Raw genomic sequence first — 23,902 nt, 5'->3', positions numbered from 1 at the left:
TCAGTTTGTACCAAAACAGACGATAGCCCTATATAACAAACATGTTAAACAAGGGGTTTCGTCAGTCGTAAGGCGGAAGTCATTATGCCATTGTATAGATCCATGGTGAGGCCCCACCTGGAATACTGTGTGCAATTCTGGAGGCCGCATTATCGCAAGGATGTGCTGAGACTGGAGTCGGTGCAAAGAATGGCCACCCGGATGGTCTCGGGACTCAAGGATCTACCATACGAAAAACGGCTTGACAAATTACAGCTATACTCGCTCGAGGAGCGCAGAGAGAGGGGAGACATGATCGAGACGTTCAAGTATCTTACGGGCCGCATCGAGGCGGAGGAAGATATCTTCTTTTTCAAGGGTCCCACGACAACAAGAGGGCATCCGTTGAAAATCAGGGGCGGGAAACTACGAGGTGACACCAGGAAATTCTTTTTCACTGAAAGAGTGGTTGATCGCTGGAATAGTCTTCCACTACAGTTGATTGAGGCCAGCAGCATGCCTGATTTTAAGGCAAAATGGGATCGGCACATGGGATCTATTCACAGGGCAAAGGTAGGGGAGGGACATTAAGGTGGGCAGACTAGATGGGCCGTGGGCCCTTATCTGCCGTCTATTTCTATGTTTCTATTAAATGAAAAATCAAAACACTGAAATAACCATTTATGGAGCTCAAACATTCCCCCAATGTGTTAAAGCAATAGATTATTCTTCATATCCTTGAGGTATGACACAGACATCAAAATCTCAGTTTTGACTTGAACTTCCTTATTGAGACATTAAGAAGCGGAGTAAATAACTGACAGGTCAGGGTTCCGGAATGACACACCTACCTACTAGAAAAGATTTTAGCAAGGTAAGAATCATTCCTGACGCACAAGGAAACTGACCCGGCCACTCCCGACGCACAGATTCTGTAGTAGCTAGCGCTAAGGATTTACCATAATTAAGCTGAAAGACAGAAAAATCACCATACTCTTCGAAAAGCGACGTAAGAGTGGGGAAGGAAGTCCACGGGGAGGTCAAATGAACAAATTGTCTGCAAATGCTGAAATTTAAACTCTTGACCTCCCCGAACCTCCATATTAGCAGAGATCTTGTGAAGTAAGGAATCTAAAGTGAGCACAAAGAGAAGAGGCGACAAGAGGCAACCCTGTCTAGTACCCCTCTTAATTGGAAAAGCCTCCGAGGAAACCCTATTAACCAACACTGTGGCCTGCGGATTATAATAATAATAATAATAACAATTTATATACCGCAATACCGTGAAGTTCTATGCGGTTTACAAAAGATTACAAGAGGTACAAAATGCATGACCTGAAGAGAGAAGAGAGTGAGAAATAGGTCAAGAAAACAGTTGTTGAGAGTGGAGTGCGGGTCAGTTGTCTAGGTACTTCAGGAATGATATGATACAACGCTTTCACCGCGGCGACCAGGAGGCATTTTAAAGCGTATTTCATTGGGAGTGGAGGGACCTTTTTGATACATAGAGAAAGCTTGGCTGTAACTTAGCCTGGTGCCATGTTGTGCAATGATTTGAACACTAGCATCAGACCCTTGAAGACACAACATTTGGCTATGGGCAGCCAGTGAGCCAACAATAAAAGCCTGAGACACTGGGTCATGGGGATGGATTTAAAAGTCCGATTGTTGCATTTTGTACGTGCTGGAGACGTTATACGTTCTTCGCCGTGAGACCGTTGAATAGTGCATTCCAGTAGTCCATGTGGGAGAGGACTAAGGCATAGAGTAGCTGGGTGAAGTCAGACTCAGAAAAGTAGTTCCTTATTTTTTGGAGTTGTCGCAGGTAGTAAAATAAGGAAGATACCACCTGAGAGATGTGGTTGGAGAGCGATAGATTGAAGTCGAGGAGTATTCCTAGGCTATATGTTTGGTCTTCTGCAGTTATGGTAGTTGAGTCCCAGTGTAGAGAGGGATGGGTATAGTTGCAGTGTTCTTTGCGAATCCAAAGAAGTTCCGTCTGAAGGAGTTTAGTTGTAATTTGTTGATGGACATCCAGTTTTTTATTTCCAAGAGGCAGTTCAGGAATTTTGCGATCAGGCATCATGGACTTCTCCTAGCAGTAGATGTAGTTGGATGTCATCCGCGAAGGAGTGAATTTGTATTTGGTATTTGTGGGCTATGTCTAGAACAGATCTAATGTAGAGATTGAATAATATTCTCAATAGAGAAGGGTAAATAATAGGGTTCTCTCTCAAAATATAAGCTGGATCAGTGCATTAGAATCAACAGAAGCAACACAGAAACAATTGTTCAAGGAGGAAAAGCCTCAGACCCCTGTAGGGAAAACCTCTTAACAGAATTGGTTAGTGTCACTGGTAAAAAAAAACCCCTCCTGTCTATCTGTGTTACAGCTGCTGAATTTTAAAGAGCTGTATTTGTTAAAGCAGTCAAAATTACATTCAAAAGTGCATTGCTGAATGCTTCTTAAAAGTGCTGACATTTTAAAGTGCTTTCAAAGTGCAGGTCAAATATTCACATAGCCAAATGTAAACGCTGTTTTCAAACAGTTTTTAAATGCTGATATGGAATATTGTATCAATAAAAACTACAAAAACTTGTCTGTGGCTCTTATGCAGGCTGTGTGTCAAAATCTTATCTCTGGCTCTATGCAAGCTTCTTTTCCTACCCCATCCACTGGCCAAATAGCGTTTTGCCAAAAGGCTGCTTCAGGGATTGGGAGGGATAGTTTGAAAAATGAAGCACTATAAATATATGGAGTATCTACCCGAGCCTGATTCTTCTGGCGGCACCAGCTCTATGGCTTGAATTTCTACAAGTCTCTGTCCTGTTGCTAAGATTCTGTATGACTTTTCTGGGTGCCCCAGCAGGAAGTCCACAAACCAGTTTGTTAGAAGATGGGCAAACTTGAGCATCTACCCTCCCCAAATGATCTCCAGCACCTAGCAGTCTGACAAGATCTGCTCCCAGACCTCCACATACACCGAGAGCCTTCTTCCTATTCTCAGGGGAAGACTTCGGCCGTGGCAACATTGTGCCTTCTTGGAGGTTGAAGAGGGACGAGGACCGGAGGCTTGGCTTTACTTAGATCCTGTGAATCTCTGTTTTGATCCCTGATAGGATCTCTGAGACGAGGCTCCTCCTGAGTACTGTCGAAAACACCTGGAATTACAAAAATTAGACCACCCAGAACCTCTAGAACAGGAATCTTAAAGTCCCTCCTTGAGGGCCGCAATCCAGTCGGGTTTTCAGGATTTCCCCAATGAATATGCATTGAAAGCAGTGCATGCACATAGATCTCATGCATATTCATTGGAGAAATCCTGAAAACCCGACTGGATTGCGACCCTCAAGGAGGGACTTTGAGACCCCTGCTGTAGAAGTTCATGGTCTACTGTTTGGCAGAGATTTTGGCTGGCAATCTGCCACATTGACCATCAGATTGTCCAGACCCTTTCTGAACATCATCTGTCCCTTGAAAGGAAGTCTGCCGATAGTAGCCTTAAAAGTGGAATCTCCTGCACACTGCTTGATCCAGAGCATTCTGCGGGCTGAAATGAAATAAGCTGAGACTTTGCTCATGACTCTGATGTCGTAGAGAGCATCGGCTACACAATCCACTCCTACTAGCATAAGTTGGGGCAAAGGCTTATCCTCTGCCAGGGTGCCTTGGTATGACAAGTGCATGACATAAAAGAGGCTGCTGCAGCTGCTTTGATCCCTAAGGCCAAAACGTCAAACTACCTTTTCAAGACTACATCCACTCTGCAATCCTGTGTATCCTTTAATATTATGTCTCCCTCATTTGATAGGGGCATGCGCTTGGTTACCTGAGCAACCCAGGAATCCACCTCAGGCTGAGCAAACATCTGTTGACACTGCTGTGCCACAGGATACAGCATAGACATTGTTTTTGGCTGCCTTTAAAGAGCCTCAGGAGCATCCCAGTGTTCCGTGACTAAAGCACTCATTTCAAGATGCCAGGGAAAAGACATGGGTTGCGCTCTCACTCTGCTTAGGACAGAAAACTAAGTGGAAGGGGCCTGCTGGGAGTCTAACTGTAACTCTCGCAGGAGTCAGTAATGAGTTCTAATAGCGCTGAAAGCTTGAACAGTCAGTATACTGTAGGATCCTCCCCTTGGTCGAGGGCCACCACTGCTTCCTGCGTACTTGTTCCTGTTTGCGACCCTATATCTTCCAGCAGGGAAGACTCACTCTGTGACAGCAAGGGTATACAGACTGATCTCTCGCCCTCCAAGTCCCTGTCAGAAAGGTCCACAGGATCCTGATCAGCAGCTGCCAATGACCGTGATGCGCCCTGAGTGCTCAAGCATCCTTGCACGACCCCTGGCTTGAAGCCAGATCCATGCTATCCAAATAAGCTCTCCCCATTAAATTAACAATTTCAGGAGAAAAGGCTTTACTATGCAAGAGTCCTCTTTAGGTAACTCCATCTTACGTCTCTTGGGCTCAATGGTTTCCATGCTCTTATGCATGAGTATGCCACTGTTCTGGTGCTCCAGAAGGTATTTCTCTCAATAGATAGGTCCCCCAGAGGTTCCTCAGCCCTAGAGACCAAAGGAAAGGCTAAGCCCAATACTCCCACATCTCCCACATCTGTGTGGCGCAAGAACGCTCTCCCGGCATCCATCCATCCATTGCAAAACTAGAACGAATTAGGGGTAAAAGAGCATGAGGACTCCATCCCTGCCAGTTTTGAGGCAAAACGAGGTGATTTTAATGATCTGGAGAACTTTGAAAAAAAATGGAAAATCTAAGATAGCCGTGGTGGCAGAATTTTGGTGCTAAAAACAACTCCAAAATGCCTTAGCTAAAAGTAAAAAAAACCCAGAAAACAGTATTTTAGAGGTGGGGAACCCTAGAAGATGTGACAAAAACCTTCAAAAATAGGTTTTTCAGACCCCCCTGATTTTGCCCATAGGCTTTAATAGCCTTACTCACTGTGATGTACTCTGAAGGTGTTGCAGCCTGCCACAGCTCTAAGCAGTAGCTGGATCTGGGAGAAGAATCCCTGCCTCAAATCAGCAAGTCCAGCAAACACTAAGATCTTCGGGCTGCCAGTCAAAGTTGGACTGATCCTCAACCCAGGCAAACGGAGAAGGAAAAATCACAGCCAGCACCCTGAAGAGCCCCACTGAGCCCCCTGCTAATGACTAACAGCTTCCACTCAAGCCTCTGCTATTCAATAAGTGAGCTAAGCTACTAGGGATTATGGACGACCCTGAGCTCCACAAAGTTTTCTGCAGGTTTTGCAGGTCCCCAATGGATTAACCTGCCAGTTCAGATCCAAGTCTGCTTTTTTTCCATGCAAGCAGAGACTTCCCCTGCAATGGGGAGCTCTAGTGTACCGATAGCCATAAAGATCATGAAAAATATAAAAACAATAAAGAAATATACAGAGATCAGAAAAGCACAGTTACTTACCGTAACAGGTGTTATCCAGGGACAGCAGGCAGATATTCTTGACTGATGGGTGACGGCACCGACGGAGCCCCGGTACGGACAATTTTAGAGTGATTGCACTCTAAGAACTTGGAAAGTTCTGGCATGCCGCAACGCGCACGCGCGAGTGCCTTCCCGCCCGACAGAGGCGCGCGGTCCCCAGTTATGATAAGCCAGCTAAGAAGCCAACCCGGGGAGGTGGGTGGGACGCAAGAATATCTGCCTGCTGTCCCTGGATAACACCTGTTACGGTAAGTAACTGTGCTTTATCCCAGGACAAGCAGGCAGCATATTCTTGACTGATGGGTGACCTCCAAGCTAACAAAAAGAGGGATGGAGGGAAGGTTGGCCATTAGGAAAACAAATTTTGCAAAACAGATTGGCCGAAGTGTCCATCCCGTCTGGAGAATGCGTCCAAACAATAATGAGATGTAAAAGTATGAACTGAGGACCAAGTAGCAGCCTTGCAGATTTCCTCAATAGGAGTGGAACGGAGGAAAGCTACAGATGCTGCCATTGCTCGGACTCTATGGGCCGTGACAGAATCTTCCAGTGACAGTCCGGTCTGAGCATAACAGAATGAAATGCACGCTGCCAGCCAATTAGACAACGTACGTTTAGAAACAGGACGTCCCAATTTATTCGGATCAAAGGACAGAAAGAGTTGGGGAACTGATCTGTGGGGTTTCGTACGCTCTAGATAGTAAGCTAGAGCCCTTTTACAATCCAAAGTATGCAGAGCTTGTTCCCCAGAATGAGAATGAGGTTTTGGAAAGAAAACAGGCAGAACAATGGATTGGTTGAGATGGAATTCAGAGACAACCTTAGGGAGAAACTTTGGATGTGTACGCAGAACCACCTTGTCATGGTGAAAGACCGTAAAAGGTGGATCTGCAACCAGTGCATGAAGCTCACTGACTCTCCTGGCAGAGGTAAGAGCAATAAGGAAAAGTACCTTCCAAGTGAGAAACTTGAAAGGAGAGGTAGCCAAAGGTTCAAATGGAGGCTTCATTAAGGCTGAAAGAACCACATTGAGATCCCAGATAACAGGAGGGGCTTTAAGAGGTGGTTTCACATTGAAAAGACCCCGCATGAACCTGGACACCAGGGGATGAGCTGAGAGAAGTTTTCCATGGACCGGCTCATGAAAAGCAGCAATGGCACTGAGGTGGACTCTGATGGAAGAGGACTTAAGGCCAGAGTCAGACAAAGAAAGCAAATAATCCAACAACGTCTCCACTGCCAGGGAAGTGGGATCAAGATGATGAAGAAGACACCAGGAAGAAAATCTCGTCCACTTCTGATGGTAACATTGCAGAGTGGTTGGTTTCCTGGAGGCATCAAGAATGGAACGAACAGGCTGAGACAAAAGAGTATCATGAGAGGTCAGCCCGAGAGATACCAAGCTGTCAGGTGCAGAGACTGGAGGTTGGGATGTAGAAGGGTCTCCTGATGCTGTGTAAGCAGAGAAGGAAACAGAGGAAGAAGAAAAGGTTCCCTGGAACTGAGTTGAAGTAGAAGGGAGAACCAATGTTGCCTGGGCCACCTCGGAGCAATCAGAATCATGGTGGCTCGCTCCCTGTTGAGCTTGAATAAGGTTCTCAACATGAGAGGCAGAGGAGGGAAAGCGTACAGGAACAGATTGGACCAGTCGAGGAGAAATGCATCCGCTGCCAGACGGTGAGGAGAGTAGAGTCTGGAGCAGAATAGGGGCAGCTGGTGATTGTGAGGAGCTGCAAAGAGGTCTATCTGAGGAGTGCCCCATTGAGCGAAGATAGACTGTAGAGTTACAGGATCGAGTGTCCACTCGTGAGGCTGGAGAATTCTGCTGAGCTTGTCCGCTAAGGAATTCTGTTCTCCCTGAATGTAGATAGCTTTCAGGAATAGATGGTGATTTATGGCCCAAGTCCAGATCTTCTGGGCTTCCTGGCATAAGAGGCGAGAGCCTGTCCCACCTTGCTTGTTGATGTAGTACATGGCCACTTGATTGTCTGTGCACAGCAGTAGGACCTGAGGAAAGAGAAGATGTTGGAAGGCCTTGAGGGCATAAAACATCGCTCTGAGTTCCAGGAAATTGATGTGATGCTTCTTTTCCTGGGCTGTCCAAAGACCTTGAGTCTGGAACTCGTTCAAATGAGCTCCCCATGCATAAGGAGAGGCGTCGGTGGTGATGACTAGTTGATGAGGAGGTTGATGGAACAGAAGACCTCTGGATAGATTTGAGGATACCAACCACCATTGTAGAGACTGACGAAGAGATGATGTCACAGATATGTGTCGTGAGCAAGGATCCGTCGCTTGGGACCACTGAGTAGCAAGGGTCCATTGAAGAGTGCGCAGGTGAAGACGTGCGAGGGGTGTGACATGGACTGTGGATGCCATGTGACCCAAGAGTATCATCATTTGTTTGGCCGAGATGGAATGTTGTGGAAGCACCTGTTGACATAGAGACTGAAGGGTCTGAAGACGATTGGATGGTAGGAATGCTCTCATGAGGAGTGTGTCCAGCATTGCTCCAATGAACTGAAGTCTCTGAGTGGGGATGAGATGAGACTTGGGTAGATTGATCTCGAATCCCAGTATTTGTAGAAACAGAATGGTTTGGTTGGTGGCCAGGAGAACTGCTTGAGCGGATGTGGCCTTGATTAACCAGTCGTCCAGGTAAGGGAATACCTGAAGGTGGTGAGAGCGTAGAAAAGCAGCTACCACAATAAGACATTTGGTGAACACCCTTGGAGAGGAAGCAAGACCGAAGGGCAGCACCTTGTATTGGTAATGACAATGATTGATCATGAAGCGGAGATATTGTCTTGAGGTTATATTGATCGGTATGTGAGTGTATGCCTCTTTGAGATCGAGGGAGCATAGCCAGTCGTCTTGATTGAGAAGAGGATAAAGAATGGCTAAGGAAAGCATCTTGAATTTTTCCTTTACCAGATGTTTGTTGAGATCGCGAAGATCCAGAATTGGTCTGAGATCTCCTGTTTTTTTGGGTACTAGAAAATAACGGGAGTAGAATCCCTGTCCCTTTTGATCTAGAGGAACTTCTTCTATAGCGTTCAGAAGGAGGAGGGATTGGACTTCCTGAATAAGGAGGGAAGATTGAGGACTGTTCAAAGCAGACTCTTTTGGCAGGCTTTGGGGCGGAAGAGTCTGAAAGTTGAGAGAGTAGCCGTGGCGGATGATGTTGAGGACCCATTGGTCCGAAGTGATAACTTCCCACCGGCTGAGGAACAGAGAGAGACGACCTCCTATAGATTGAGGCAGGAGAGCAGATATAGGAGTACTGGCTATACTTAGGAGAATTAAGTCAAAAGGGCTGTGCCTTCTGCTGTGGAGGTGGCTTCACAGGCTGCTGTTGCTGCTGTTGTCTGGGAGGCTGACGTTGTTGCTGCCGCTGACGCCTGGGTTGCTGAGCTGTTGCTGGCAATGGGCGAGCTGTGAAGCGGCGTTGATAGGCTGACTGTTGTCTAAAAGGCCTTGTTGGGGGAGGCTTCTTCTTATTTTTAAGCAGGGTATCCCAGCGTGTCTCATGAGCAGAGAGCTTTTGAGTAGTCGAGTCCATGGATTCCCCAAAAAGCTCATCCCCTAGGCACGGGGCGTTGGCTAACCGATCTTGATGATTAACATCAAGTTCAGATACCCGAAGAAAGGCCAGGCGACGCATTGCCACAGACATTGCTGTTGCTCTGGAAGTAAGTTCGAAGGTGTCGTAAATGGACCTAACCATGAACTTACGCAGTTGAAACAGAGACGACAAGCAATGGTGAAAGGATTGTTGTTTCCGTTGGGGAAGGTACTTCTCAAATGAAGCCATGGTGGTAAGGAGATGTTTAAGGTAGAAAGAAAAATGAAAAGCATAATTACCAGCTCTATTTGCCAACATTGCATTTTGGTAGAGCCTCTTACCAAATTTATCCATGGCTTTACCCTCTCTGCCAGGAGGTACAGAAGCATATACACTGGCTCCTGAAGATTTTTTAAGGGTGGATTCGACAAGTAAAGATTCGTGTGGAAGTTGAGGTTTGTCGAATCCAGGAATGGGAATTACTTTGTATAAAGAGTCTAATTTACGTGGGGCCCCTGGAACCGTTAAGGGAGTCTCCAAATTCTTGTAGAAAGTCTCCCTCAAGATGTCGTGAAGAGGGAGCTTCAAAAATTCCTTTGGAGGTTGGTCAAAGTCAAGGGCATCCAAAAAAGCTTTAGACTTTTTGGACTCAGCCTCCAAAGGAATAGACAAGGAGTCACACATATCTTTCAAAAAACTCGAGAAAGATGAAGTGTCATGCCTAGAGGATGGGTCATGTACAGCAGAATCCTCCTCATCTGAGGAACATTCTCCTTCAGAGAGAAAGGGTTCCTCTGAATCTCCCCACAGATCAGGATCCCTGACATGGGAAGAACGGTCCCGAGACTCTGGGGTAGATGGTTCTACATGTCGGGTTTTGCGCACCGACTTACCCGATCTCATCGATACCGAGCCAGGCGATGTAATCGGTGGCACCGGTGCCGAAGTCTGCACCGACTGATGTTGAGCTCTCGGCTCCGGTGCAAGGACTGGCATCGATACCGATGAGGTCGAATGAAGCGGTACCGAAGGAGTGGATACCGACAGCACAGGTTGTTCCACTATCGGCACCGGCTCAGTGCGGACCGGCACCGGAAGGTTCGGTGCCAGGATAGCTGGAAGGAGCTGTTGTAATTGCTCCTTGAGCTGCACCTGGAGAATGGCCGCAATACGGTCATTAAGGGATGGCACCGGTACCGCCTTTTTCTTCTGCGGTACCTGCGGTGCCGCTCGACACCCCGGAGATGAGGAGCCCGACGTCGAGGGACTCACCTCGATAGGGGCGGAGCGCTTCCGCTGGCGCCTCACAGTCGGCAGGATTGGACTCACTGCACTCGAGACCGGAGGACGCTCCAGCGGGGAAGGCTTCTTAGCCGGCTTACCTGAATGCTGGGATGCCGGGGCGGTGTTGCGCGGCGTCGAAGAAGAGGGTGCCGACTGAACTGGTGCCGAAGCCGGAATCGATGGAACGGGATCGGACATCTCGGCACCGAACAGTAATCGCTGTTGTATTTGGCGATTTTTTAATGTTCGTTTTTTAAGTGTGGCACAGCGGGTGCAGGTGGAGGCCTGATGCTCAGGACCCAAACACTGTAAGCACCAGTTGTGTGGGTCCGTGAGAGATATAGGCCGAGCACACCGCTGGCACTTTTTAAACCCTGGCTGAGGGGGCATGAACGTAAAAACGGCTTCAGCCAAATCGAAGGCCGAGGCCTCGATGGTGGCAGAAGGCCCCGCAGGGGAAAAGCCAAATTGACTAAAAAAAGAAAAGTTTTTTTTTTTTTTTTTTGACAAAAATTAAAGAAAAAAGAAACAGGCAAAAGCCAAAAAGGTTTACGCGAGCGGGAAGGCAAGTCAAAAAATTTTCAACAGCCGTTGAAAAAACGCGTCTTCTTAGCTCCGCGGAAACTAAGAAACTGTGGACCGCGCGCCTCTTTCGGGTGGGAAGGCACTCGCGCGTGCGCGGTGCGGCATGCCAGAACTTTCCAAGTTCTTAGAGTGCAATCACTCTAAAATTGTCCGTACCAGGGCTCCGTCGGTGCCGTCACCCATCAGTCAAGAATATGCTGCCTGCTTGTCCTGGGATAAGAAATCTTCTGGCTCATGTTCAGAAGGAAAAACTGAAGGGGACAGAAGAGCCCTTTGAAGGAGGAGTTGAATCCTGGAGTAGATTCCTTTTGCTCAGCTCATGAGTATGGGGAGAATACTCTACTGTCCAGAATGACACACCTATTGTACTAGAAATGCTATTGCTAGACTAAACTAAAAGATATTGGACAAAAAGACATTTGGATGTGTGGGAGAGGGAAGAGAGGAAGAGAATATGTGACTCCTGATGCAGGCGATTCCTCCGAAACATGGACCCATGTCAAGTCCTAGATTTGCCTTTTTAGATATACAACACATAGCATAACTATCCTCATTGTACATATATATCTTTTGCATACATAAGGATGCATAATACATTTTTAAAACTATAATTTATGGACCAGTTGATTCTTGGATATTAAGGCCTTCTTTTCAAAGCCTTTTTGGTCTTCACTACTTTTATCTTACACTTAAAATAGTCTACAACATTTGCATTTAAACACATTTAAAATCAACTAACAGACACACTTACTCTGAATGCCAGGTCATGTGCAAGTGGGGATGTATTGAAATACTCAAAAATGGAGTCTTGGAAGTCAGGGAGTTTTAGACCTAGAAGAAAGGAGAAGAACCAGCTTTAGCATGTTGGCAAAATAACACACACCAGAATTATTCAGGGACTTCTGGCAAAGCACTTTCTTTCCCTTACCACTATCGTTTCTGTATTTTTCTTCCAGACTTTTTTTCAAACTTTCTATCTCCTCCAGCAAGCTCCGATTTCTTGCCTCAGAGTCTTTCAATTTACTAAAATATAATACAAATATTAAAGGTAAGAAAAAGATGTAAAATGTTTGGAACAATAAGGTTTTGAAAGTATATGCATGTGTTCTTTTTTTTTAATTTTTTATTCATTTTTCATATAACAACAAGTGTATCATAAAAATTCATACAATTGCATTAAGTATACACTTGATATTTCCATAACTTACTGTAAATACAACATATCATTATATAGTCCTTACTATAATTTTAGACATCATATAATATTTAATAATTATATCAACTATTATTCAATTATAATCCCTTTCCCTCCCCTTATTTTGATAGTTGCATACAATATAACAAATATTATGATAATTTATTTTTATTTTGTGATAAAAAGAATAAACCTACCCCCCCCCCCTTTATCAAGTATCTTATTATGGGAAAAAATTATATCAATCATTGCAAAAATCTGTTAATGGTCCCCAAATAATGTGTTAAAGTGAAATTTACTGGCTAGTGTCCCTGCATCATAAGCATAAGTAATGTTTGTTCCTTTGAAGATAAACCTTTTTTTCCTCTATGAATTCTTTACTTCTGATTTTCAAAGTACAACTGTGGGAGTAGAGAGGGGAGGAAAGTGATGAATTTGAGTTCATTAAAATAGGTAATGATTTAACCTAGAAAAAGTGCAAACAAGTATTTATTGTATGTATAAATTCCACCATGCAGTCCCACTAATCTACTATAATCCTTACCCGTGCTATACCTGCTTCCTACACTGGGTCTTTCCTGCATCAATTGTACCAAATTATGAAACCAATTATTTGATACTTATTCATCATAATTAGTTTCCATTTATCCATGTTTCATTTGTAATCCAACTTAGGAAAGACTCAGGGCTCTGGAAATTAAAGGGCTAATGTACCTATCACCTACAATATCTTGCCTCCTCCCCACCTATTTAAATTGAAATCAAACTCTAGAAATAACTAATATAGGATGCTATTTTTTTTATGTCAGCTGGCCATAGTGACTTTTTTCATTTTCCTAGCATTCTAGGTCTCTTGGCTCAAGTGTAAAAATGAACAACTCAATATACCACTCAAGACTTGGCATTTTCTGGCAGGTTTCTAATTGATATGATATACTTATACTTCAACAGCATAATACGAATGCTTGAGCTCCCCATCTCTAGTCATGTGTTACCCTTCACAACTTGCCTAGTGTCAAGGTCTACTAAATCTTACTGAATCATGGCACTCTGCAGTTCCAGACCTATATATTAAGTGTAACTATGAGGAGTGTTCAATAATTTATCTACCTGAGTATGAAAGAAAATAGCAAACATGTTGAAACAAGTCTGTGCATGTTGTGACATGTCTTGACATGTCTTATGGTTACTCATGCACAGTTGCGGCTCAGTGCGAGTCTAACATTCCAAGGGACAGGATGTCAGAAGAATCCTCACGCAAATCAAGTAAGCTGCTGCTAGATTTGGAGAATTGTTCAGTGATAACATTTTTCACAAAAGAAGGAAAAAAGCCAACAGAGATCCATGAAGTCATGACTGCATTTTATGGCGAGTCTGCCCCATCATCCTAAAAAGTAAAATTTTAGAGCAAGCAATTTAGGTAGCCAAACTCCTCACCAACTACCTAGAAGACCACAACATACTCCATCCTATATTGGGATTCAGAACCAACTACAGCACAGAGACTCTACTAGGTTCCCTCCTAGACACAGCTAGACAACACCTCAGCACAGGTAAAAAAAAATGCTGATTATACAGCTGGATCTCACCGCAGCATTTAACCTGGTAGACCACAACATCTTATTACAAATACTAGAGACAATAGGAATCACAGACAAGGTTCACACATGGTTTCAAGGCTTCCTACAATCAAGAACCTACAGAGTCAAGTTGAACAAAGAAAAATCAGAACCATGGTCCAACCCCTGCGGCGTACCCCAAAGATCTCCACTATCCCCAACTATCTCTGCATTGCATCCCTCGGCACAAATTAGGCTTAACCTCCTATAGCTATGCAGATGACATCACCATTCTCCTTCCTTTTGACCAACCAACGTCCTCCATGACAGACACTCTACACAGGACACTTGAAGCAGCTGCAACATGGATGAATAATCACAAACTGAAACTGAACCCAGACAAGACAAAATTCATTCTCCTCAAAAATAATAAAACCCCAACTATAACAAATCTAGTTATAAACTCAATCACATACCCTATACAACCCACTCTAAAACTTCTAGGTATGACAATTGACAGATGCTGTACCATGCAACTACAAATCAACAAAACAATAAAAAAATCATTTGGGGTCATGAGAAACTTAAGACAGGTTCGAAAATTCTTCGACAGAACACAATTCCAGGTCTTGGTCCAGTGCCTAGTCCTAGGTCTTCTAGACTACTGCAACATACTCTATCTCCCCTGCCCCATAAGCATGATAAAACAACTACAAACTGTTCAAAACACGGCGCTAAGACTTATCTATTCACTGAGGAAACACGACCACATCACGGTGGCGTACCTAGATTCACACTGGCTCCCAATACAAGCAAGAGTACAATTCAAATTCTACTGCCTACTATTTAAAACCATAAACAGAAACATCCCAGTCTATCTAAACAACCGCCTAATCCAAACTACCTCAACCAGACACAGGAGAATGCACAAACCGTTCACTTATCCCCCAATCAGAGACGTCAAACGAAAAAAAACTGTACGACGGCCTTCTAGCAACTCAAGCAGCAAAACTAGACTACCTACTCTTCAATTTACTGATAATGACTACAGATTACAAATCGTTTAGAAAAGAAATAAAAACCATCCTACTCAAGACATTCTTGAAGACAAACTAACACCGCAAGACTCATCCCAATTCTCTGTAGCAAATTGCTCTACTATTCAATTCCTCTGGAAATGGCCAGATAACTTCTTTTGTAATCCGCCTTGAACTGCAAGGTATTGGCGGAATAGAAATCACTAATGTAATGTAATGTAATTAAGTGGGGTAGAAAGTCCCTTGAAGATGACCTTCATATTAGATGGCCTACGGTAGCAATTTCCACAGAAATGTGCAATAAAGTCAAGGATTTAATTTTGTCAGACAGATGAATTAAGGTTTCTTGAATAGCTGAAGAAATGAACATAAGAACCTTGAGCAGCTACAGTTTGGAAAATAATTCATGAAAAGTTGGGCATGTCCAAGTTTAGTGCAAGATGGGTTCCAAGAATGCTGATGCCATGCCAGAAGACCACGAGGCTCCAGTGCTGTCAGGAGAACTTGGAGATGCTCGGTGATGACCAAGTGAATTTATTCATTGTTTGGTGACTGGAGATGAAACTTGAGTCCAAAAAGAGATTCTGAGTCCAAAATGGAGTCAGTGCAGTGGAAGCACAAGTCAACCACCACCTCAAAAAAGTTTAAGACAGAAAAATCTGAAGGCAGTAATGGTAATTGTCTTCTGGGATGATGAAGGAGTTTTGCTTCTGGAGTTCATGCCACACAAGACAACCATAACCAGGGAGAGTTACATCAACACAATGATCATTTTGTGGAAGTCAATTAAGGAGAAAAGATGAGGAAAACTCACAGCAGGCGTGTTGCTTCTTCATGACAATGTGTCAGTGCACATGTCACGACAATCACGGCTGCCATCCGAGAATGTGAGTTTCAGCAGCTGAACCATCCACCCTACAGTCCTGACCTGGCTCCTTCGGATTATTTTCTGTTCCAAGTTTTAAAGAAATCTCTCCATGGACAGCAGTTTTTAGTGATGATGAAGCTGCGACATCTTGGTTTGAAGATCAAACAGAAGAATTTGTTTCAAAGGGGTTAAAGTCATTGCAGGAAAAATGGATGAGGTGCATGGAGCTATTGTGGGATTATACTGAAAATTAAAAGTTTTTTGAAAACTTTTCTTTCCTACTGAGGTAGATAAATTATTGAATGCCTCTAGTACAATTATCAATGCTATATAAATCTCCAAAATATACTGCTGCAAATACTTCAAAAGACACAAAAAATGAGCAGTAGAAGTCAATAGGTTCTCACAGCAGGAACCCTGCAGTGCACCAAATAATAAAGAATGATATAATGAATTTATTATTTGGTGCACTGCAGGGTTCCTGCTATGAGAACCTATTGACTTATACTGCTCATATTTTGTCTCTCATACAATTAAAGAAACAGCCAAAACTCTTCACAAATCACACCCTCTAGATGCAGCCAGGAGCACAGTTTGTTTGTGACTGTCAATATAGTGTCTTAAGAGTGATTGGAATGTACAGTCGACTCCTGAAGAAGGCACCGAAGGTGCTGAAACACTAGCCGTGTAGAGTCCAGTTTTATTACTACAATCTCTGATGAGAAAAGATCTCAAGTGACAAGAGTCTCATGTTATCACAATAATTTTTAATGAATAAAGATCTCAAGTGACAATATCCCATATGGAAGTATCTCTTCATCTCTACTTTGTACTTCATTATGGAGGTACTTTTCCAGTTCTCTTTTGTGGTGTGACACTAAACACTAATGCCATATCATACCTTAATAAAATTTGGGATAAAACTATTTCTTAATTTTATATTCGTTTCTAACTCTGTTGCTTTTTTTGTGTAATCACCTATTCTCCTTATAAAGTTCAATCAATCTGCTTTGTAATTAATCTTCTCAAAAAAAAAATCACAGCTGGTGGGTGTGGAAAAACCCACAACTCTGCACATGAATGAGTTGCATTTGTGTACAGAAAAGATCCAGTAAAGATACTGGTATTCCATTTTTTTTTTCCAATGAGCTCTGAAAGTATACCCAATGTGTACAACTCCTAGTTTTCTGCAGCAGATCAGGGGGTAATCCGAAGGAGCCAGGTCAGGACTGTAGGGTGGATGGTTCAGATCTGTGGTAAGACTTAAAAATTCAGATATAAATTCTACAGTACATTTAGATATTAAATAATTACATTAAGATTTATGGATCATTAATATGCCCCAGGAGTTCAAACTGATTTACAATTTAGAAGAGCCTGGTCATATCCAGGGATTATTTTGGGCTCATGATATAGATAACTTGGTTTGTGTTCATGTAGATGTATGATTATGGCTTATGGTTGGAGAGAAGACTGCCTATACCTGGTGCTGTAATCTTGCTATTGCAGGTTCTGGGCTGGGTTTCTCTTTCCCAGTTTGTAGGGAGCTTGGTCATCTATCAAGATAGGAGAGGTAATTTGCGTCTTGTTTGGTTTCTGGTGGCGTGTGTGCGTGTAGGGGTGTAAAGTATTTTCCAAATAGAAAAGTTTGTATTTCTTTATAAAAGTTTTGGTAGGAAGGGGGTGTTCCTTAATTATACTGGTAAAGGATTCTACCATTTTGTTGCCAGATAAGGGAAGGTTGCAGAGTGAATAGTTTTGTATTTTATTCCTCTAGGATTTGGGAATCTTATTCTCATATGATTGCTGAACAGGTTGTATTTGCCTTTGGGTGGTATTTCGATTAAATTCAACATGCAGTCTGGTGTTTTGCCATGGAAGATTAGTGTACATAGTTTAAAAATGCACCTTGCTTTGAAGGGGAGCCAATGTAGTTCGAGGTATAGGGGTGCCACTTCATATTTGGTTGCTCAGAAAATAATCTGGCTGCTATATTTTGAATTATTTGTAATTTTTTCCGTATATTTTCTTTGCATCTTACATAAAGGACATTGCAATAATCTAGTTGGGATAGATTATCAATGACTGAACCAAGATTTGAACATTTTCTCTGGCAAAGCAATGCTGAATTCATCTAAGTTGGTATGGGGGAACATCTGGTAGAAAGACACATCAAGTTTGAAAATGAGCCAAATCAGATCAAGGGTTCCAGAGAAAAGGTCTCCCAAAAAATTGCCCAAGGGATTTCTATGGGAGAAGTTCCAGGTTCTGTAGCATAGAAACTTACATAAAAGGAAACGCAGCACTTAGGAAATTCCTCCTTTCAAACTGTCTCTCAAGTTCTTTACTCTCTGAAACCCAAATTAACCCTACCCCGAGAAATATATCCACACACATACTCTCCACCCTAAAAACTACCCCCCAAATTACCACCTCAACTGCCCCATCATCCTGCAAGATGACCCATCCCCTCTAGATTGCTCTCACCTACCCCACCCAAAAAAACTACACCCTGCAAATGTCTCTCCTAGCAAACTGCCCTTTCCCAAAAAATACCATTGAAACTTGCCAGAAAACCTGCAAACTACTAACTACAATCTCACCTCTATCTCACTGACTCCCCCACCCTCCAAAATTACCTTTACTAGTGCCACATCACTCAACAAACTATGTCATCCCAAAATTATATCCCTTTCAACTGCCCCACATCCAGAAAATACCCACAAACTGCATTACCCACAAAATCAAATTACCCTTCCACAGCTGCTCTTCCCCCAAATAACCATCCCATCCCAGAACTATCCCAACTACCCTACTCCCTGAAAATAGCCCCACCCCTAAAATATATCCTGCAATACCCACTTTTTTGCTAACTGACCAACATCTATAAACTTCTTCTCTAATTGCCCCACTCCCAAAACCTCCCATCACACAACTGCTCTAGGCCCGCAACTGACCTCATATAACATAGCCCCCTGCAACTTCCCCGTCAGTTTGCAAACTGCCCCCCCCCAAAAAAAAAACCAACAACATATGCCCCCAGCCCCAAAATACCCCACAAATTGTACCACCACTCCCATTTACTCCAAAGACATACGCACACACACAGCATACAATGGATACACACACACTCATATGCAGAGGAGTTGGAAAGAAGATTATTTGTACTATATAAACCATTCTGAAAACTGTCACTAGCATATACAACCACAAACTATGTGGAGTATAGCTTTAATACTTTCCTGTGATTTTAAATCAATTCAATAGTACAATCTTCACAGGTTTTATGTTTTATTTAAAATAATTTTTTTTAAAACATTCTTATCAACAATCACTCTCCTCCATATCCGCATTCAATCATGTGTTAAAGTGCTTTGTTCAGATCTGCATACCTCAGTGCTCAAATTTAAATCAATAGTAATATCTAAAGCAGGGGTAGGGAACTCCGGTCCTCGAGAGCCATATTCCAGTCGGGTTTTCAGGATTTCCCCAATGAATATGCATTGAAAGCAGTGCATGAAAATAGATCTCATGCAGATTCATTTGGGAAATTCTGAAAACCCGACTGGAATATGGCTCTCAAGGACCGGAGTTCCCTACCTCTGATCTAAAGTGATATATAAACCTCTGCTTTAGATATCACTATTGATTTCAATTTGAGCACTGAGATATGCGGATCTGAACATAGCACTTTAACACACATGATTGAATGCGGATATGGAGGAGTGAGTGATTGTTAATAAGTAATGTTTTTTAAAAAATTCTTTAAAATAACACATAAAGCCTGTGTAGATTGTACTATTGACTAGCATATACAGCAAGACTGAGAATCTCACTGACTTTGTACCTTTCAAAGGAGATATTTGCATCTTTGACCTTTCTTAGTTCTTCTTGAACAACTTGTTTGGCACGAATTTCTGCATCCAGAGCAGACTGAAGCTCCAATCTTGCAGACATATCAAGTTTCTGACTGCGTCGCATCTTCCAAAGTGGATCCTATTATCAAAAATGAAAATCATTTATGAACAGTTGTCCATTTAAAGTCTTCTTGTGTTTTTTTCATTACATCCAAGTATAGTTAAGGACCCTTTTTATCAGATCAAAACATAAGAGGAGGTTTTCAATTCACACTTGTCCAATATTGTAGAGTGAAGATGCTGTGGAGGTATATTGTTCATGCTTCTTGCTAAGGTGGAAGAGAGGGAACAATAAGCAAGTCTCAGTCATCATGCAATGGTGTTACCTGGTAACCCTGGTTGAAGCCTGCATTATCCAGGTGTCATAAGGAGCTGCGGTTTGTGCATCATTGAAGTAACCTAATGTTTAGTGCAAGTTCAATTCACATTGCAATTCCTAGTGACTCTAGGCAAGTCACTTAACCCTCCATTGTCCCAGGTGCAAAATAAGTACCTGTATATATGTAAAATCACTGATTGTAACCACGGAATGGTGGTATATCAAGGCCGATTCCATCCTCTTTCCTCATTATCATGGCTGAATTAAGTTTAAGGGAAGAAAACCATAACATAGGAGGGAACCTCCCTCTTCCCCAAGGGAGTTACACATGAAGACTCAGGGGTAGGCAATTTCGGTTCTCGAGAGCCACAACCCAGTCGGGTTTTCAAGATTTCTACAATGAATACTTATGAGATTGATTTGCATACAATGGAAGCAGTCCATGCAAATTAATCTCATGCATATTCATTGTGGAAATCTCGAAAACCCAACTGGGTTGTGGCTCTCAAGGACCGGAATTGCCTACCCCTGACCTAGCCTAACTGAAGCTGGCTTTGATAGAGCTGAAAGCCCGAGAGAATGAAGTTGAAGTTTTGGTTTTCAGTTTGGCAGTTTGTGTATGGACTTTTACTGATTTATCCCTACATTATCATTATTACTAATAAAAGTACTATGATTGCATTTGTATGAACAAGGAAAATGTTTCTGTATTAGTCAAGTTTTTTAAGGGGAGGAGAAAAAATTAATTTTTCAATCCTATGTAGCAGCTTTTGTAGCCTTGAACATTCATATACTGCAACATGATTATTCTTATATTGGTTTGATAAAAATGTCATTATAGTCCAGAAGACGAAGGCTACTAAAATGGTGCGTGGTCTTCATCATAAGGCATAAAGGGACAGACTTAAGGATCTCAATCTGGGGGCGCTAGCGTGCCGCGTCGGTGATGGCTGCCTGAACGCGCGGCTCCGACACGAGGTTCCCTGAAAGTCTCAAAACGGCTTGTCTAACCACAGCAATTAAATTAAATTACTCACCGGCAGCTGCAACAAAGGTATGGCGACTACCAAGGGGGGAAAACGTAAAAGTTTGGAGCCGGTTTCTCCTTCCAAACCGCCGCTCAAGCTCGACGATGTCACTGCGGCCTCACTACTTGAAGAACTGCGTGCACTCCGCTCCCTAATGGCCGACAACAAAACAGTGACGGACGAGATTCTCGCCGAAATCTCCACTTTCAAGTCCGAAATCGCTGATCTTAATTCGAGACTTGACACAGCTGAATCGAAAATAGCAGTGAATGCTGAAAACATTAAAACTATTCAGCGTCAGAATAAACGTATCACGCAACTGGAGACTGATCTGGAAGATTATGGTAATCGTTCCAGACGGAGTAATTTCCGTATCCTTGGCCTTCCAGAGGCACGGGAGGGGAGAAATATGATTCAATTCCTGGAAGAAACTTTGCCTAAATTGCTAACTTTGAATTTCAAGCAGGCATTTGAGATAGAAAGAGCACATCGTGTACCTGCTCAGCAGCCTGCTCACCCAGACAAATATCCAAGACCAGTGATTGTGAAGTTACTTCGATATACCCAAGTGATTGAAATCATGCAACAAGCAAGATTACAGGCTCCTATCAAATTTGAAAGCCATACACTGCTATTCGTCCCAGATCTTTGCAAGCAAACTGCGAAAGCGAGGAAAAAACTCCTGGAATACCGGCCTAAACTTAAACAACTCGGGGCGAAATTCGGAATGATGTACCCTGCAAAAATGAGAGTAACATTGAATAACTGCACCAAGGACTTTACCAGACCGGATGAGCTTGCTGACTACCTTGAAAAATTGTCTCCAAGTCTTATTGACAATACTTGATAAGTATACTAATTCAGGTGTAATGGTATCATATGCAGCTGATATGACCTGAACTGAACCATAAGTTCTAGATTTGGTTCTGTTTTATAACTGTGGTAGCCTTGTTGTTAATATTCTCAATATGTTTCTTTCGTGTTTGGGGTTGCGTGAGCTTTCGCCACGTGCTCACTAACCTATGTTTAACTGCCATTCATGTTTAATGAGTTACCATTCTACTGCATCTTTTGTATTTTTTCTTCACTCTTTTCAGATGACAATCTTCATGCTTTTTGTCACATATTTGAAATGTGTGCTTACCTATATGAAACTGCTTTTTTCATGCCAATTCAATTTATATTGTACTAATGCCTTTACACTGTTTAACACTTAATGCTAAGGGTCTTAATAATCCTATAAAGAAAAAAAAGATCTTCAACTACGTCTCAAAATTTCAAGCGGATATAGTCTGTATTCAGGAATCTCACTTAAATGAATTAGAAGCTAAAAAATGCCATCTTGCTTGGGCTTTTCCAGTTCTATATTCTCCGGCCCTGGGGAAAAAGAACGGGGTTCTGATGTTCATCAGGAAAAGGCAGGACATTACTATTCAATCACATATTACAGATTCGCAAGGAAGATGGATACAGGTATGCTTAGATGTTGCTGGCATAAAATTGATGATATTAAATGTTTATGGTCCCAATTTAGACGATCCCACTTTTTTCACTGATATAGCAGAATTAATAAATGACAATAGAGATAGACATTGTATTATTGGAGGAGACTTTAATGTCATACAGGACCCACTGAAAGACAGAAAGTCCTCAATTTCTTACAAGAAATCCAAAAATTGGTTTGCACTACAAGATATTATTACTCAGTTTAAATTAGTGGATGCTTGGAGAATTACCCATCTGGATGATCGTGACTTTACTTTTTATTCAGCACCACACAACTCATATTCTAGATTGGATTTCTACTTAGTCAGTCAATCTTTAGTTCAATATATCAGGTCCTCAACAATAAAGGAAATTAGTGTGTCAGACCATGCCCTGGTTCAGCTCCAATTTAACTCATTTGGTAAATATTCATTGTCAGGACAATGGAGACTCAATAATTCTCTTTTGCAAGAGGAAGATTTTCAATTATATATTAAATCAGCTATTGATGAATACTTCATTAATAACTCTTCTAGCGATTCCAGATGGCCTATAGTTTGGGATGCTTTTAAAGCATACATCAGAGGCATGATTATATCATATGCCGCATCAAAAAAGAAGAAGGAGATGCATGAACTGATGGATCTTGAGACTGAAATTAAAATATTAGAAAGAGAACACTGTGCTGATCCTTCTAACATGTCCAAATTGGTGCATTTAAGGGCCAAGCGTTTCTCCTACAATATCATATTGAGCAAGACGGCGGCCAATCAAATATTTTCACAACATGCTAATTATTATACCGATTCCAACAAATGTGGTCATAGCTTAGCCAATTATTTAAAGGGCAGAAGGGATAAAACGAATATAGCTGCACTTAGACTGGATGATGATAGTTTAACAACAGATCCTAAGGATATCCTGTCAACCTTTCAGAGTTATTATAGTAGCCTTTACGCATCAGAATTGGATCATTCGGGGAATCTAGAGGGCTTCCTTACTGACTTGCCACATGCCACCTTAGATGACTCAGAGAATACCAAATTGAGTGAGCCAGTCACACCCACTGAATTGTGCGAAGTAATTAAGTCCATGGCGAAATCTAAAACCCCCGGTCCTGATGGTCTAACGAATGAGTTTTACTCAGTTTTTCATGAACAATTGGTACCTCACTTGATTGAATACTTCAACTATTTGGTTACAACTAAAGATGTTGCTGGTACCTTTACTGAGGCTACAATAATCGTTTTACCTAAGCCTAATAGGGATCCTTTGAAAGTAACTAATTACAGACCACTCTCAATGATTAACTCTGATGCAAAAATATATGCTAAACTGTTGGCTACTAGATTACAATCTGTGCTACCTAAGCTTATTGCGATGGATCAAAATGGATTTATGATTAATAGATTCTCAAATGATAACACACGTACTTTCCTAAATGTTATTCTCAAGGCTAAGGAAATAGAAGAGCCCCTGGTCGCTATGAGTTTGGATGCGGAAAAGGCCTTTGATAGGATTGAATGGTCTTATTTATTTCGCATACTTGAATGGTTTGGCTTCTCATCACATTTTATCGCCATGCTTCGTGTTTTATATACCTCTCCTCACACAC

General features: G+C 42.4%; 1 protein-coding gene across 3 annotated transcripts in view; it reads right to left on the bottom strand.

Moving 5' to 3' along the window:
* The window catches only part of CDC42BPB (CDC42 binding protein kinase beta), a 344,482-nt gene that overhangs the window by 119,919 nt on the left and 200,661 nt on the right, over positions 1–23,902 (bottom strand). For all 3 annotated transcript variants that reach the window (XM_033950846.1, XM_033950844.1, XM_033950845.1), the window contains 3 exons: positions 19,386–19,534; positions 11,808–11,902; positions 11,631–11,710 (listed from right to left, as the gene is read on the bottom strand). In XM_033950846.1, the coding sequence (XP_033806737.1) occupies positions 11,631–11,710; positions 11,808–11,902; positions 19,386–19,534 (324 nt within the window). The remainder of the gene's footprint in view (positions 1–11,630; positions 11,711–11,807; positions 11,903–19,385; positions 19,535–23,902) is intronic.

This window comes from Geotrypetes seraphini, chromosome 7, assembly GCF_902459505.1.
Source record: "Geotrypetes seraphini chromosome 7, aGeoSer1.1, whole genome shotgun sequence".
NCBI classification, from domain to species: domain Eukaryota; kingdom Metazoa; phylum Chordata; class Amphibia; order Gymnophiona; family Dermophiidae; genus Geotrypetes; species Geotrypetes seraphini.
The sequence above is the reverse complement of the archived record's forward strand: the minus strand, read 5'-3'. Positions and strand labels throughout refer to the sequence as shown.